Source organism: Lethenteron reissneri, chromosome 5 (genome assembly GCF_015708825.2).
Source record: "Lethenteron reissneri isolate LAM-NWPU_2019-01 chromosome 5, ASM1570882v1, whole genome shotgun sequence".
NCBI lineage: Eukaryota > Metazoa > Chordata > Hyperoartia > Petromyzontiformes > Petromyzontidae > Lethenteron > Lethenteron reissneri.
The window spans coordinates 4,880,874-4,896,887 of NC_083783.1; the positions used below are offsets into that span (position 1 = coordinate 4,880,874).

At 50.9% G+C, this 16,014-nt stretch overlaps 1 protein-coding gene across 3 annotated transcripts in view; it reads right to left on the minus strand.

Moving 5' to 3' along the window:
• Positions 1 to 1,014: 1,014 nt before the first annotated feature.
• The window catches only part of LOC133351532 (transcription cofactor vestigial-like protein 2), a 63,126-nt gene continuing 48,126 nt past the window's right edge, over positions 1,015 to 16,014 (minus strand). For 2 of the 3 annotated variants that reach the window (XM_061566823.1, XM_061566840.1), the window contains exons 3-4: positions 8,088 to 8,654; positions 1,016 to 5,913 (exon numbers count right to left, since the gene is read on the minus strand). In XM_061566823.1, coding sequence (XP_061422807.1) covers positions 5,873 to 5,913; positions 8,088 to 8,654 — 608 coding nt within the window. In that variant the 3' untranslated portion in view covers positions 1,016 to 5,872. Of the gene's footprint in view, positions 5,914 to 8,087; positions 8,655 to 16,014 lie in introns of all 3 variants that reach the window. The other variant, XM_061566833.1, reaches the window with a different exon arrangement.

Sequence of the window (16,014 nt, forward strand, 5' to 3'; positions counted from 1 at the left end):
GGTACTGACCACCCACTCCCACGTGTGCCGTGCCGGCCTTCATAGGCACTCGTTAATAGCACTTGCCCCTACAGTCTGTTCAGGCTATATGGGGTGATCTTTGTTTTTTTGCGTATGTATGTGGAACTTCTTTCGCACCGTACGTAGCCAACCGTGCTGTGGGCATTTCTGAACGAAAGTGCACGAGATCTGAATTGAGTAAATGGAAGGTTTTTTTTTCTTTCTCCAGAACACATTACGCGAAGACTTACAACAATACTGTGCCCCCCTCCCCTCACTTCCCCCCCCCCTCCGCCCCCCAACCCACAGAAATGTGGTGAAGGAATTCCTAAATGTGAACAAAAAAAATGAAAGCGCTCGTGAGCTTGATGGTTAAGTTTCTAATTGTTCTGATCTGGGTCTCGCTAGAAAATGAAATAATGATGACGATGATTATTATTCGTAAATCAAACGTAATCGGCGACGTTTCGGGCAATGGCTCTTTTTCATGGCATACGCAATCAATAATAATCACACACACCGTCAGCAGAAAATTGCCGGGCCGCTCCCGAACATTTTTTTTTTATGCGCGTGACATTTTTTATGTTTCTACACGACGAAACGTCGGACAATTGAGGCACCCCTCGTTGTTCGACGTCGCAAGCGCGCGTCGTTGCCGTCTGGTGGTGGAGCCGTTTTGCCGACCCTCTCCCGGAGCGGCTCGGTGAGAGTCGAAAGCGGCCGTCGTGGCAACGATGGTCGGAGGGGTCGATTCATCTCTTTGCTCGGGTCACTGCGGGGTTGGTGATTTACGGCACGGATCTTCACGCGGATTCAACGGAACACGGCTGGAGACGCACGTGTTGATTCTGGGGGTTGGGGGGAGTCCGTAGCATTGATCGCGGGGGTCCGCGTCTCGTTCATACTGCCGGGGAGAGGTTGTGGGTGGTGGAGAGAGGGGGGTGGATCGGTGGTAGAGCGAGCGAATCGTTCTCAGCGGCAGGTTGTGAGATCAGATGCTGGGTGGGGGTGGGGGGAGTGGACGGTTGACTTAGATCATCATCCCGTCCGGGGTCGTTAAATTTGTTACCGCTTTGTTGGGAAGCGAAGAGTGGTTGTCCTACAGAGTATAGACTCGCTCCCGCCGTATGAATGTGGAATGCCCATCACTGGCTCTGCGGGGTTGTGAACGGGAGGTGGATCTTTTCACACCGAGTCTCAGGATACGCTTTTTCAGGAGGGTCCTGCTCCACCGACATGTTTGGCCAATGCGATGAATGAAACGTCGGCGTATGATATGGTACATATACACACTGTGTTCTTCGGCAGTGTTAATCCCAGGCGTATGACAGATAGTGATATGCCTGGCTGGTAAACGGGAAGGTATTACAATGCGTGCATACAATAAACAACAAAAAATAGAATTCGTCTGCCAACACGTGGACTCGATCAGCGGGCTCGCATGAAACAGAGTTGGCGCACAAAATTGTCCTCCGATCTTGCAAATCGTCCGCAGAATACCCACTTACATTTGTCACGAAAAGAAATCACACAAACTAACAACAATAATCAACATCAAACCCTCAGATGTTTTATTCAAACCACCTGGATTTTTTTTATTTTTCCTCTTTTATACAAAAAAAAATCACTCCCCGCCTCCACCCTCTCCCCGCTCCCACCCTTCCCCACAAACATGGCAGCAGTGTTATCATCATCATTTATCATCATCACCATCATCATTTATTACATTTGATACCACGTGCTCTCACGTGGCTCCCTCTGTGCACAGGCCCGCACCGCACGCGTTTGTCTCTCGTCCCCTCCATCATCTTCAATGTCTCGACGGGCAGAGAGATTCTTGCGACGAGACAATAACCCGGCGTTGCTCAGATCATTCGGACAATGCAAACAAAGACACATGCTACACCGGTCACGCGCGCGCGAAGCGTTGCAGAGACCGCGGGCGACGCGCGCGTAAATGAACAACACGTGGTTGTGAGCGTGGCTGATTGTCGCCTTCGACGTTACGGCTGCTGATGCCGATGGAGGTTTCGACAGCTGTCGCGTTCTACGTCGGCGTGGTTGATTAGGCAGCTGATCGCTGAGTCAGCAGTAGCGGGAGTGGTGGCATCATTGTCGCTGTGACGATGATGATGATGCTTCCGTATTTTATGAATCGGCGGAGCATTGAGTCTCTGTGCTCTACACTCCACGAGGGGAGAGCGTCTGACAGACCTGGTCTTCACCTGAGGACGGCTGCTTGCGTTGTGGCCGAAACGTCGTGAGAATTATTTTATTATGTTTTATTTTTATTATTTTATTACTTCCCTTCTACGTGACTTTACCGAAAGAACCAAGAAGATGGGTCTGTGTTTGTTCATGGGAGCGGTGGTGTCGCGGTTTGTGCGCTGCGCTACGACCCGGGATCGATTACCCGCTCACGGTCAACACCAGTGACGATTATCTGAACCGGTCCTGGACCTCCCCTAGGTCGACTCAACCTCAAATGAGTGCCTGGTGCGGTGTGTAAACATCGCCACTGGGGAAACAAAGGCGAACGCCCGTGGTGCCGATCACCCACCCCCTCGTGTGCTGTGCCGGGCTTCATAGGTGCTCGCTAACAGCACTTGCCCCTGTTAAGGCTATACGGGGGATCTTTGTCTTTGCTTGCGAGTGATTGTGTGTAAACGTGCGTGAGTGTCTGTGTGTGAGTGATTGTGTGTAAGCGTCTGCGTGTGTCTGTGTGTAAGCGTGTGTAATCGTGTGTGAGTGTCTGTGTGTAAGCGTGTGCGTGTGTCTGTGTGTGAGTGATTGTGTGTAAGCGTCTGTGTGTGTCTTTGTGCGTGAGTGCCTTTGCAGGCACAAAAAAGTCGGAGATCAGAATTACATAATCGCAAGAGCGTTCACGTATAGCTTCGGTTGTTTCAGAATCAGAGTATTTATTTATACTGGAGGAGGAATCCGATGAGCTATAAAGCTCTTTTTTCACAGATGTCCAGTCGGACAGAACCAGCTTGTGGAGGTGTTTGCGGCTAGCTGTACGAACTCTCTCGTTTACTGTGTGTTGTTCGGCACGATGTCCGACGGTTTTGCCTCCATCCAAATTCAGTTCCTGCAAGAAGCTACAGCGAAGTGAGTACGTGCACGTTGGACATTCCGATATTTTTTATTTTATTCTACCAGATAAGTCCCGGTGAACGACACGTTTCGTTTGCAGAAGCGACCTGGCCACAGATGATAGCTCAACGGAGTGGCTGATCACGTGGAAATGTCTAGCAGCCAAATATACTCTAAACGCGTGGTGTTGATTCCAAATGTGGAGGGAAACACCGGAGGACCCGGAGAAAAAAAAATCCAAGCGACCACGGAGAGAGAGAGAGACACGCAAACTCCAAATATACAGCAGCAGCCGTCAGGGTCAGAATCGAACCCACGACCTCCTGTATACCAAGGCGAGGTAGTTAACATCTCGCCACCGCGGCGCCCAATCACGCGTCAGAAATCACCCAAGGGGAGATCCGTGAGTGCTCGGATCCCCCTCGTCGTGGTTCGTGGTGGGTCTGGCACGTTCCAAGTGCAGCAGTCCCCTAAGTGTTCATGCTGTCGGTCACCGTGTCCTCGTTCCGTGCCTCGCGCTGCGTTTACGCGTGAACACGTTCGCTCTTTCCACCGCAGGCTTGTTTTGTGTGTTTTGTTAATTTCATTATAATAAAAAATTTTTTTTTTTACAAAACTGCGCCGCGTGACTTCGTGAGACGGAGCGAGTCCGGGGCTTGGAGTCAGAGTCGCGCATTTAACGAAGTTATAGGGCACCATCTCATCCTACCGTCACCTGACCTTACATAATCATCACCGTCACGTGACCTCACGTCATCCTCACTGTCACGTGACCTCACGTCATCCCACCGTCACGCGACCTCACGTAATTCCACCGTCACGTGACCTCACGTAATTACACCGTCACGTGACCTCACATCATCCTCACCGTCACGTGACCTCATATCATCCTCACCGTCACGTGACCTCACATCATCCTAACCGTCACGTGACCTCACATCACCCCACCGTCACGTGACCTCACATCATCCTCACCGTCACGTGACCTCACATCATCCTCACCGTCACGTGACCTCACATCATCCCACCGTCACGTGACTTCACATCATCCCACCGTCACGTGACTTCACATCATGTCACTGTCACGTGACCTCACATCATCCTCACCGTCACGTGACCTCACATCACCCCACCGTCACGTGACCTCACATCATCCTCACCGTCACGTGACCTCACATCATCCCGGCGTCACGTGACCTCACATCATCTCGGCGTCATCCGTTTCTCCGAGTCCAGACTTTTTATTCCACAATGCTGAACCCCCCCCCTTCCCCCCACCCCCCTTCCCCGCCCACGGACAGACCATATATTGCCCTGCATGTACGTTCCAGGGTCCCGGGACCCATGTCGCAGCAGCTGCAGCACCGAGTATGCGGAGACGGACGCCGCTGGTCCAACCGCGGTCCCAGGCTCGGCGCGTTTTGCCCACCACGTGGAGGAAGACGAACGCGGTCCCCGGTTCCTCGTGGCAGGCTGATGTTGACGACGCAATGCGAGTAGAAACGGACGGTTGTGATAATTGGTTCTTTACCCTTCTATCTGGCAACAAAACTGACACCTTTTTGCAAGGAGTCATGTTTGCATAGACCGCAATACCTGCAGTCATAATACAAACAAAAGAACATAACTCTGATAATGTGCACTGTCCCTGAAGTTGATTGGTCCACACCCGAGACAGCTTTCCTTCGAGCCTAGTCTCATATGGGTTGGACCAGATGACGCCAAAAGATAGAAGGGTAAAGAACCAATTATCATATTTTTACTGGCAAATGAGGTCCCCATAGTGGACGGCTGTGAGTTTACACCCGGCTGGGTTGATGAGCCAGATGGTTGCGGAGCCAGGATCTGGGCTCACCGTCGCCGCTGCGTGTACGTTCAACTTCTTTGACACCGTGCGTAGCCAACCGTGCTAATCGGAGGTGCGGTGACGATGATGATGGTGCCTCCTCCTCCTTCGTATTTGTGAATCGGGGGCATTGAGTCCATGTTCTACGCTCCGAAGTTCTGTTCTGGGTGTGGTAGTAACCATAGTCTCCCCACGCTGCCGGGATATTTTTCTTTTCCATCTGTGCATCATCAACATCCAGTATCCGCGTCGTCGTCATCATCATCATCATCATCTGCTGCTGCTGCTATGGCTCGCGTGCGGATGGGGCTACCCAAAGCTGTTCTCATTGACCGCCAGCCACGTCTCCACTGGCGTTTGTCCACGTGGCATGAGATGGGCAAAGTTAGTGGGGTGGGTGATGTGGCATTCCTGGCGTCCGCGTGGTCTTCATGAGCGCCAGGCTCCTTCCCTCCCGCCGCGTGCGCGTGCCGATCGGATTCATGAATTAATTGAACAAGACATCAATTGATTAATTAATGGGGGAGCGGTGGCGCAGCGGTTAGCGCGCCGCGTTACAATCCCCGGCGGCCACCCCCGCCCTCCCCCCCCCCCCCGATTCCGATTCGGCAATCACAGCCAACGACAGCGGGCGTTTGATATCTGAACGGGGCTGTGGGCAAACGGGGGTTCTCTTCTAGGTCGACTCAGAGTAAAAAAGAAGAAATGGGCGTCTGTTGATGCGGTGTGTAAACTTCAGCACTTGGGGGTCCACGGTCACGCAGACCTACCCCCTCGTGCGGCGTGCAGGCCTTAATGGGCGCTTGTTCACAGTACTTGCCCCAGCAGTCTATGGAGGCTACACGGGGGATCTGTGTCCCTGTTGCGGGGAGGTTGCGGGGGTGGGGGTCAGCAGTAGCCATCTATCCTTGAGGCTTGTCAACCGAACCATCAGCTCATGAGTGACGAGCTACAGAGCCCGTAGCGTCGAGCTGTGGAGACACCGCGTGCGCGGACGCACACATCACGCGCCGTTAGAGGTCTCGAATTATTTCACTCAACGTAACCGTCTCGTTGCGGAGGATATTGCTGACACGATAGACACGCAGGCGATGTCTCCGTCACGTCTCCGCGTCTCCATATGAACCGTCCACAGCATTGCGATGGACAGCAAAGTGGACAAAATGAAGCGTTGATAATTGTTTTTTTACCCTTTTATCTGGCAACAAAACTGACACCTTTTTTTACAAGGAGTCATGTTTGCATTGGCCACAATACCTGTGGTCGGAATGCAAAAAAAAACATAACTCTAATAATGTATGCACTGTCTTTGAAATTGATTGGTCCATACCCGAGACAGCTTTTCTTCGAGCCTAGTCTCACATAGTGTTGGACCAGATGACTCCAAAAAGCGCACAACTCAAAGCAAAAAAAAGTGTCAGTTTTGTTGCCAGATAAATGGGTAAAAAACAATTATCCTATTTTGCTACTGGCAAAGGAGGTTCCAATGGTGGATTATTAAGCGTTGTTAACCAGTGGCATCTTCAACTCCAGTAGATTATACAACATTGAATGTCATTCCCCCGTGTTTAGTGGACATGTTTGGAATCGACGGGAGCAAATTTGGACTTACGAACAAATCGACTTACGAACAGACCTCTGGAACCTATCTCGTTCGTAAGTAGAGGAATGCCTGTACTCTTTGGTTCTTTCGGTAAAGTCACGTAGGTAGAAGAATAAAATGAAACACAAAATAATATATCAGCAGTTCCACTGCTGGATTATTTTTTGCGCCTAAGGACGATCGAAACGTCGTGATATGTTAGTTTTGTCAAGGCGCCCCTTCCCCCCTCCAACCCAGCTTAAATATACGCTGTCAAGCCTGGTGGTGCCCATTCAGACGCTGTCTTCCAGACAGACCTGTTCTTCACCTGAGGACGGCTGCTTGCGTTGTGGCCGAAACGTCGTGAGAATTATTTTATTATGTATTGTTTTTATTATTTTATTATTTCCCTTCTACGTAACTTTACCGAAAGAACCAAGAAGATATTGGTTTTTGTTGTATTTTATTCTTCTACCTATGTGACTTTACCGAAAGAACCAAAGAGTATAGATTCTTGCAGTCACGAAAGCTTCAAATCAAGAAGGAATCCCTGTAGTCAAGTGTGTTTCTTTACACATCCCATCAGCCGAACGCACGGCCTTCTGGTAACGCGTAAATTCAGCAGCCATTGGTAACGATTCAAGGCAAGCTCTGGGGCTGGGTTCTCACATCCAGTGATTCATCAACGGCTGCGTTGGCAGTGGTGCACGAGCACAAATAACAAAGCAACAAAAACAACTCAACACGTTCATCAAAAACGTGATCTAACATATCTAATATGTGACGTTTCAGGCAATGACCCTCATTCATAGCGCACCATATTTTTCATTTAATCTTTTGTAACTTTGTATGAAACTTTTAAGGAAACTGATAGATGAAAGAATGTTCCTGTTGTTATTTGTAAATATAATAACTAATATTTCATTAACACGTTTGGTTATCCGCGTGCGATTGTAGCGGCAAAGGGGCCGTCCATAAATGACGTCACGCGATTTTGGACGATTTTTGACCCCCCCCCCCTCTCCTTCGTCACACGGCGTCACAAAAAGTCAGACCCCCCCTCAAATATGACGTCACAAAGCTCTGCTCCCCCCCCCAAAAAAAAAACATGCTTCAAATCGCTTTAAACTATTGTCATTGTAGTGCGTATTTAATACTCTGATGTTGTAGGAGAGAAAACATTTATTAAAAAGTCTATTTAATTAAGTAGAACGTGTTGAAATAATAAAATAATAAAAATAAAACATAATTAAATGTTAAAATAATGAAAATAAAACATAATGAAATGTTTTATTTTCATTATTTTATTATTTCCATTCTACGTGACTTTACCGAAAGAACCAAGAAGATGAATCCCTGCAGTCACGAAAGCTTTAAATCGAAATTGAAGCAGAACGTGTTGTCTACATTTATTTAAAATTGCGCATTTTGATGTGACGTCACATTTCTCAACCCCCACCCCCCCCTCGTGGCACATCGTCACAAATATCTGACAACCCCCCCCCCTTCCCCAGCTGCGTGACGTCATTTACGGCCGGTCCCAAAAGCCACTCACTCACTCACCGGCTTCCGCGTTCAAACTCTGCGCCACCTCCACGGGGCTGTGAGCGGCGAAGCCTGCCTGTCCCCACGGGCCTCCCACGGGGCTCTCCGAGGCTTTGCCGAGGTCGCACCCGGGACCCAAGGACGGTGGCAGCCTCGCCGGCCGCAGCGGCGGCGGCACCAGCAGAGGCCCGTAGACGGGGTCAAAAGGATGAGCGCCGGCCGAGTAGAGGTCGGACACCCCTCGCGAGTACGCGCCGGCTTGGCTCGACAGCGGGTAATGCCACGCAGCCGCCACCTCCTGCTGCTGCTGCACGAGGTGGTGGTGCGGGTGGTGCGGGTGGTGCGGGTGGTGCGGGTGGTGGTGCGGGTGATGGTGGGGGTGGTGCGGGTGGTGGTGGTGGTGGTGATGGTGGTGGTGGTGAGGGTGGTGGTGCATGCCCGGGTAGGGCTCCAGGGAGAATGCGAGGTCTGCTGGGTGAGCGCCCAGCGTCATGCCTGCTGCGGTGGCCGTGCCGTGGTGGTAAGTGCTGCTGCTCCAGAACGACGGAGGGAAATTCCTCTGGGTCATGGGAGAGAGGAGTCTGTCTGTGGTGGGGAGGTAAGTTGGAGGGGGGGGGGCACGGGGTGGGGGAGGTGATCAGTCAGTCACGGGACTTGGTATCCAACAATGTTCTTCGCTATTTTTATTTTTAAATCCTTTATATTAAGTTCACTTGCTTGCTTGCTTACGACCGTGCAAATCTTTCGGTCGTTTTTTAACCCACTTCCCGTGATCCAATCGAGCTAACATTTTGCACACAGACTCGTTGTGCGTGACAATTTATTTAATTACCAATTGCTTAATGGTGGCAGCCATCTCAAGCCAGAGGACGAGAGGACTCTAGCCGCCACGAAATAAAGGATTTATAGTGAAAAACTTTGTTTTTACGGGTTAATTTTTACCTGGTAAGGTCCACTGAGCGATGTAGGTCGTTTTCACAAGCGATCTGGTTATCACAAATGACAGCTCAATCACGTGGAAATGTATAGCAGCCGAATGCTCTAAACGCGTGTGGAGGGAACAACCGGTGGACCCGGAGAAACATTAACGCGAACGCGCGAAGAGACACGCAAACTCCAAATATACAGCAGGCGTCAGGGTTGGAATCGAACCCACGACCTCCTGTAGACCAGGCGAGGTAGTTAACATCTCCTAGCCACCGTGATGATGATGAGAGAGAGACACGCAAACTCCAAATATACAGCAGCAGGCGTCAGTGTCGGGATCGAACCCACGACCTCCTGTATACCAGGCGAGGTAGTTAACATCTAGCCACGGTGGTTAATGGGGGAGGTTAGTTTCTGCTATAATTCGCCACTCCAAGTGCGTAGGCATCAGCACATCAACGGGCCGATGCTCACATCTCCTTGACGAATGGAAACTTCAAGACGCAAGTTACAGCCGTGCGGTTGCAGCCATGCGAACCCAAATTATTCACCAGTAAGACCACAGAGACCCAGAGACACGCATAAATGCACATATGTATGTTGAACTTCTTTCGTACCGTACGTAGCCAACCGAACTAATCGGAGGTGCGTGGGAAGGACAGAAAACTAATCACAACAATCTATTCTGAGAAAATGTGTTTGTCAATCTCGATGATGATTTAAAAGTGCATAGCGCCCAGCGGTTTCCTAACATCGAAAGAAAGCGCGTTCCAGACGGCCGCAGAAGCGCATCTGAAAGCGCGCGATGCAGTGAGATACACAGAGTTACACGCGATTATGGTCATAACGCTCAAACTATGGACGCATATCGTAAAACCACTGCGCTCGTTCAACGGAGGAGCAGTATCAGCAAAACGACGCGAGCTCTCGATTTAAAGCTTTCGTGACTGCAGGGATTCATCTTCTTGGTTCTTTCGGTAAAGTCACGTAGAAGGGAAGTAATAAAATAATAAAAAGAAAACATAATAAAATTATTCTCACGACGTTTCGGCCAGAAGAAGGCTACTTGCGTTGTGGCCGAAACGTCGTGAGAATTATTTTATTATGTTTTATTTTTATAATTGTATTACTTCCCTTCTACGTGACTTTACCGAAAGAACCAAGAAGACGCGAACTCTCTCCCTCCGTCTCTCTCTGCGGAATCCCTTTCGTTGTGGCTAGCAGCAGCAGCAGCACCTCCGCATACGCAAGGACAGAACAGAACTTACAACACTTTGGGCAACGTTAATCATTGCCCGTTGTTTATTGTTAATCTCAGCCTCAACGGGCACACGTCATAATATTGAGAAGGGTGAACGTGCGTGTGCTCGCTTGGCGGTGGTCGTGATGGTGCTGGTGCTGGTGGTGACGATACGAGAAGCATCCGTGACATCAACGACATTTCCCAGAGTGATGTCTAAAAGCTTTAGACATCGCCTATGTGTTTCGGGTGATATGTAGCATACACAACGCCGTTGCGGGCGTTGTGTATACAGCAATAGATTCGGAGCATGCCACTCGGCGTGAATGTGTGTGCGTGCTCGCGTGTGCAAGTCCGTAGGTGCTGGCAACTCTCGCCCTCGTGTGCCGTGCCGGCCTTCACAGGTGCTACTCGCTAACAGCACTTGCCCCAACAGTCTGTTACAGGCTATACGGGGGTCTTTATCATTGTATGCGAGTAATGTGGATCTGTGGTGCAGTGGTTAGCGCACTGCGCTACGAACCCGGCGAGATGAGTTCGACGGTTCCCGCTGACGACAGCGGCGATCATATGAAACCCACTCCCGGGCCTCCCCTAGGTCGACTCGGCCTCAAACGAGTACCACTGCGCGCCTCCCCGCGTCTCGGCGCGTTACGGGCCGCTCGAGGATGGATGGTTGTCTGAGCTTGAAGCGCAAACATTGCCGTGACCGTGAACGCAAATTGTCGAAGGCGAAACGGGGGGCACGGTTTGTTTGTTAGTTTCCACAAAGTCGCGCGTGTGGTCAATGCGAACATGATTCCTTTGCAAAAAGTTTCAGTTTGTTGTTGTAACATCTTAACACAACTCGTGTTATAGTGCCAGAAAGGGTAACACCTCTATTGTTATAGAAACGGGGGATCTTTGTTGCCGAATTGTAGTAGCTACTACACGTGTAGCTATTACACGTGTAGCTGTTACACGTGTAGTAGCTACAACACGTGTAGTAGCTACTACACGTGTTGTAGCTACTTGTACTACTGGGATAATCCGGCACTGCAAGTAGAGTGTCTTACCTAGTCTCCGCTAGGTAGACTCTCCACTAGGTAGACTCGGCCTTAAAAAAAACGAGTGCCTGGTGAGTTGCGCGAGACAAAAGCGTCCGGGCGCGGTGACGACCACACAAACTTCAACTACCACCCGGGCAGTCATCGCAGGCGACACGGGGGAGGGGGGGTGGGGGTCGTGCCGTTGCCGTCGCCTCTGGGCGTGTGGTGGTGGTGGTGATGAATGCCGTGGCGTGCCTGCTGGTCGCTGCGATGTTTCATTCAAAACATCGCACGGTGAACTTCGCGGCTGCGGTTTCGTCACACGTGCGCACACACCCACACACGCACAGACGCACATACACACACACACACCCACACACACACCCACACACACACCCACACACAGACACACACACCCACACACCAACACACACACCCACACACACACAGACGCACACACCCACCCACACACACACACGCACATACCCACACACACCCACACACCCACACACACAGGCGCACACACCCACACACACACACCCACACACACACAGACGCACATACCCACACCCACACACCCACACACACACCCACACAACAACAACAACAACCGCCATTCGCCACTAAGTGGCGGTGACGTCACCACGACGCTTGTGCCAGGCCATGTGCACCTTGAGGCCACGTGAAGTGTCGAACGCCCGCTGGCAGGAGGTCACCGGGCAGACCCAGCAGGTGCCACGGGTCGACTGACTGAGATGACCGAGATGACTGAGATGACTGGCTGATGCACCACCTGTGCCCCTTACTGTGCCAACTTGCTGTGATTTAGCCACACACACCCACACACACACCCACACACACCCACACACACCTACACACACACACCCACACACACACCCACACACACACAGACGCACACAAGACAAAGATCCCCCTTATTAGCCCTTAGGGGCCGTCCATAAGTGACGTCACGCGATTTTGGACGATTTTTGACCCCCCCCCCCCTTTCGTCACACGGCGTCACAAAGTCAGACCCCCCCCTCTCAAAAATGACGTCACAAAGCTCTGCCCACCCCCCCAAAATAAAACATGCCTCAAAGCGCTTTAAACTATTGTCATTGTAGTGCGTATTTAATGTGGCGCTGCACTCTGATGTAGTAGGAGAAAACATTTATTAAAAAGTCTATTTAATTAAGTAGAACGTGTTGTCTATATTTATTTAAAGTTGCGCGTTTTGATGTGACGTCACATTTCTCAACGCCCCCCCCCCCTCAACACACATCGTCACAAATGTCTGACCCCCCCCCCCCTAGGTGCGTGACGTCATTTATGGACGGCCCCTTAACAGAGTGCTGTTGGCGAACAGCACTCTGTGAAGGCCGGAACAGCACGCGAGACGGTGGGTGGACAGCACCGCGCCCGGCCGCCTTTGTCTTCTCAAGCGCTGATATTTAAACGCCGCACTAGGTGCCCGTTTTTTCGGGCCGAGTGGACCTAGGGGAAGCCCAGGACCGGTTCAGATCACCGTCACTGGCGTTGGCCGTGAGCGGGAATCGAACTCGGGTCGCCGGGTTCGTAGCGTAGCAGCGCGCTACCCGCTACACTACCGATACGAAGACGAAGGCACGCACATACAGCACTGGTTTGCACACACAACCACAAGACATGTAAGTGCCTTTAGCTAACGCCCATCCGTCTTTGATTCCCCCAACCGTCTTTGTTTCCCCCAGGTATTCATTCAGTCGGCCGATGTTAACCGTCACCGGGAATCGAACTCGGTTCACCGAGTTCCTCACGCGGTACGCCAACCAAAGCGCCACCACTCCACCCCGAGAGGCACAGCCAACAAAAAAACAAAGACAAAGCCCCCCCCCCCCCCTCGATAGCCTTTAATACACTGTTCGCTCTCACTGGATTTTCTGTGGTGGTGGATGGTCGAGGCGTGCACGGACAGACACAACACGCAGACACAAAGACAAAGATCCCACCGTATAGCCTCAACAGACCGTTGGGGCAAGTGCTGTTGGCGAGCAGCGCCTATTAAGGCGGGCACGGCACGGGAGCGGGTTCGGTTTGATTCCCACCACAAAAACAACCGGGCCAAGCGGCGCCCTCTTGCGCAGAGGAATTCCGAGCCTCTGCGAGGCTTTCCTGGACAAATAAACGATTTAATGTGCGACTTATTCCAAACAGAATAAAATCAAACAAACGACGCGAAAGGACTCCACTTTTGCCAGCGCACGACTGGCATGCACCAGTGGATTGACATCGTAACCGTGTTAGAAAGATATGTGTATATATGTGTGTGTTATTGATAATCTCATTTGTTAACTTGAATCAGTAAGTTGGAGGACGCGGTCCGTTCGAACTGTGTCGTCTCATCCATGCGCCGCCACTACCGCAGGTCACAGAAACACACTCACTCGTCCACTTAGCCAACCACTCATTCGCCCACTCATTCGCCCACACATTTACACACTCGTTGAACGACTTATTCACCCACTTATTCACACACTCATTCACACGCTCATTCACACACTCATTCACACACTCATTCGCCCACTCATTCACCACACTGCAGGTCACATTCACTCAGAGACTCGCTCAACCAAAGACAAAGATCCCCCATATAGACTTAACAGACTGTTGGGGCAAGTACCGTTAGCGAGCACCTATGAAGGCCGGAATGGCACAAGAGGGGGTGGGTGGCCAGCTCCACGCCCGGCCGCCTTTGTCTCTCCAGTGGCGATGTTTACATATCACACCAGGTATTCATTTGAGGCTGAGTCGACCTAGGGGAGACCCCGGACCGATTCAGATAACCGTCACTGGTGTTGGCTGTGAGCGGGAATCGAACTCGGGTCGACAGGTTCTTAGTGCAGCGCTAACTGCTACACTACCGCTCCACTTACCCACCCACTTACTCACCCACCCACCTACGCACACACTCACTCACTCGCCCACCAAACACACTCACCCACCTACACACTCACTTACCCACCCACACACTCACTCACTCACCCAACCACACACTCACCCACTCACTCACCCACTCAGCGACCCACTCACTCACTCACTCACCCAGCCACACACTCACTCACTCACCGACCCTCTCACTCACTCACCCACACACCCACCCACTCACTCACACACCCACCCACACACTCACTCACCCACACACCCACACACTCACTCACACACACACTCACCCACTCACTCACTCACCCAGCCACACACTCACTCACCCACCCACTCACCCACTCACTCACCCACCCACTCAGTCTCTTTACTTCTTCCCTCGCATTGCTCCACTCTGGAATTCCCTCCTCCCACCACCACCACCATCGCGGTCTCAAGCTCTGGCGATAAATAACCTCGCCCAATCCAAGAACCGTGTTAATAACTCTCGTATATTACAACTTTAATAACAACGCTGTTTGTTACTGGCCGCTTGACATTGTGCGCATTTGTGCCCTGTGCTCAGAAATAGTGTATATATATTATGTATTAATATTTGACAACTACATTTCAGTACGAGAAGAGTGCGGTTTGTAAACATCAGCAGGAGAGGATCAAATTATGTTTTTCCCCGCACGTATTTCAACATACCATACGTTTTGTTACATCAAGTAGAGAGCACGGTGTACGTTTTACACACGCGATATTCAACTGGAGACGTTGACACTCTTTAAACTCAGGAATGCATCCCCCATGGCCAATCTGGAACCGAGGCAATGCCAACCACTAAGCTCAATTACATTAAACACATATATAAAAAAAATAAGTCAAACGTGCTAATTATACGAAGTGCTGCGCAATAATTACTGCAATCTTCACGGATTCCGAGCGTGAGAATGTATGGGCGGAGAGGTGACGATCATCGTAATTGTAGGTCGCGGCGTTGGCACTTGAATGCGTGCGTCGGACAAGCGAATCAAACTCGAAACCCTTCAGGCACCATCCACGCAGCTGGCAAGCGAGGCAATAGCATCCAGACGGATGATATTCGTGGGGGACACATGCGACGTTACGGTGCCACGGTGGTTGGAGATGTAAACTACCTTGCCTGGTATACAGGAGGTCGTGGGTTCAATCTCGACCCTGAATGCTGCTGCTGTATATTTGGAGTTTGCGTGTCTCTCTCTCTCTCATCATCATCACGATAGCTAGGAGATATTAACTACCTCGCCTGGTATACAGGAGGTCGTGGGTTCAATCTCGACCCTGAATGCTGCTGCTGTATATTTGGAGTTTGCGTGTCTCTCTCTCTCTCATCATCATCACGATAGCTAGGAGATATTAACTACCTCGCCTGGTATACAGGAGGTCGTGGGTTCAATCTCGACCCTGAATGCTGCTGCTGTATATTTGGAGTTTGCGTGTCTCTCTCTGTCTCATCATCATCATCACGGTGGCTAGGAGATGTTAACTACCTCGCCCGGTATACAGGAGGTCGTGGGTTCAATCTCGACCCTGAATGCTGCTGCTGTATATTTGGAGTTTGCGTGTCTCTCTCTGTCTCATCATCATCATCACGGTGGCTAGGAGATGTTAACTACCTCGCCTGGTATACAGGAGGTCGTGTGTTCAATCTCGACCCTGAAGGCTGCTGCAGTATATTTGGAGTTTGCGTGTCTCTCTCTCTCTCATCATCATCACGGTGGCTAGGAGATGTTAACTACCTCGCCCCACATACAGGAGGTCGTGAGCTCAATCTCGACCCTGAAGTCTGTTGCTGTATATTTGGAGT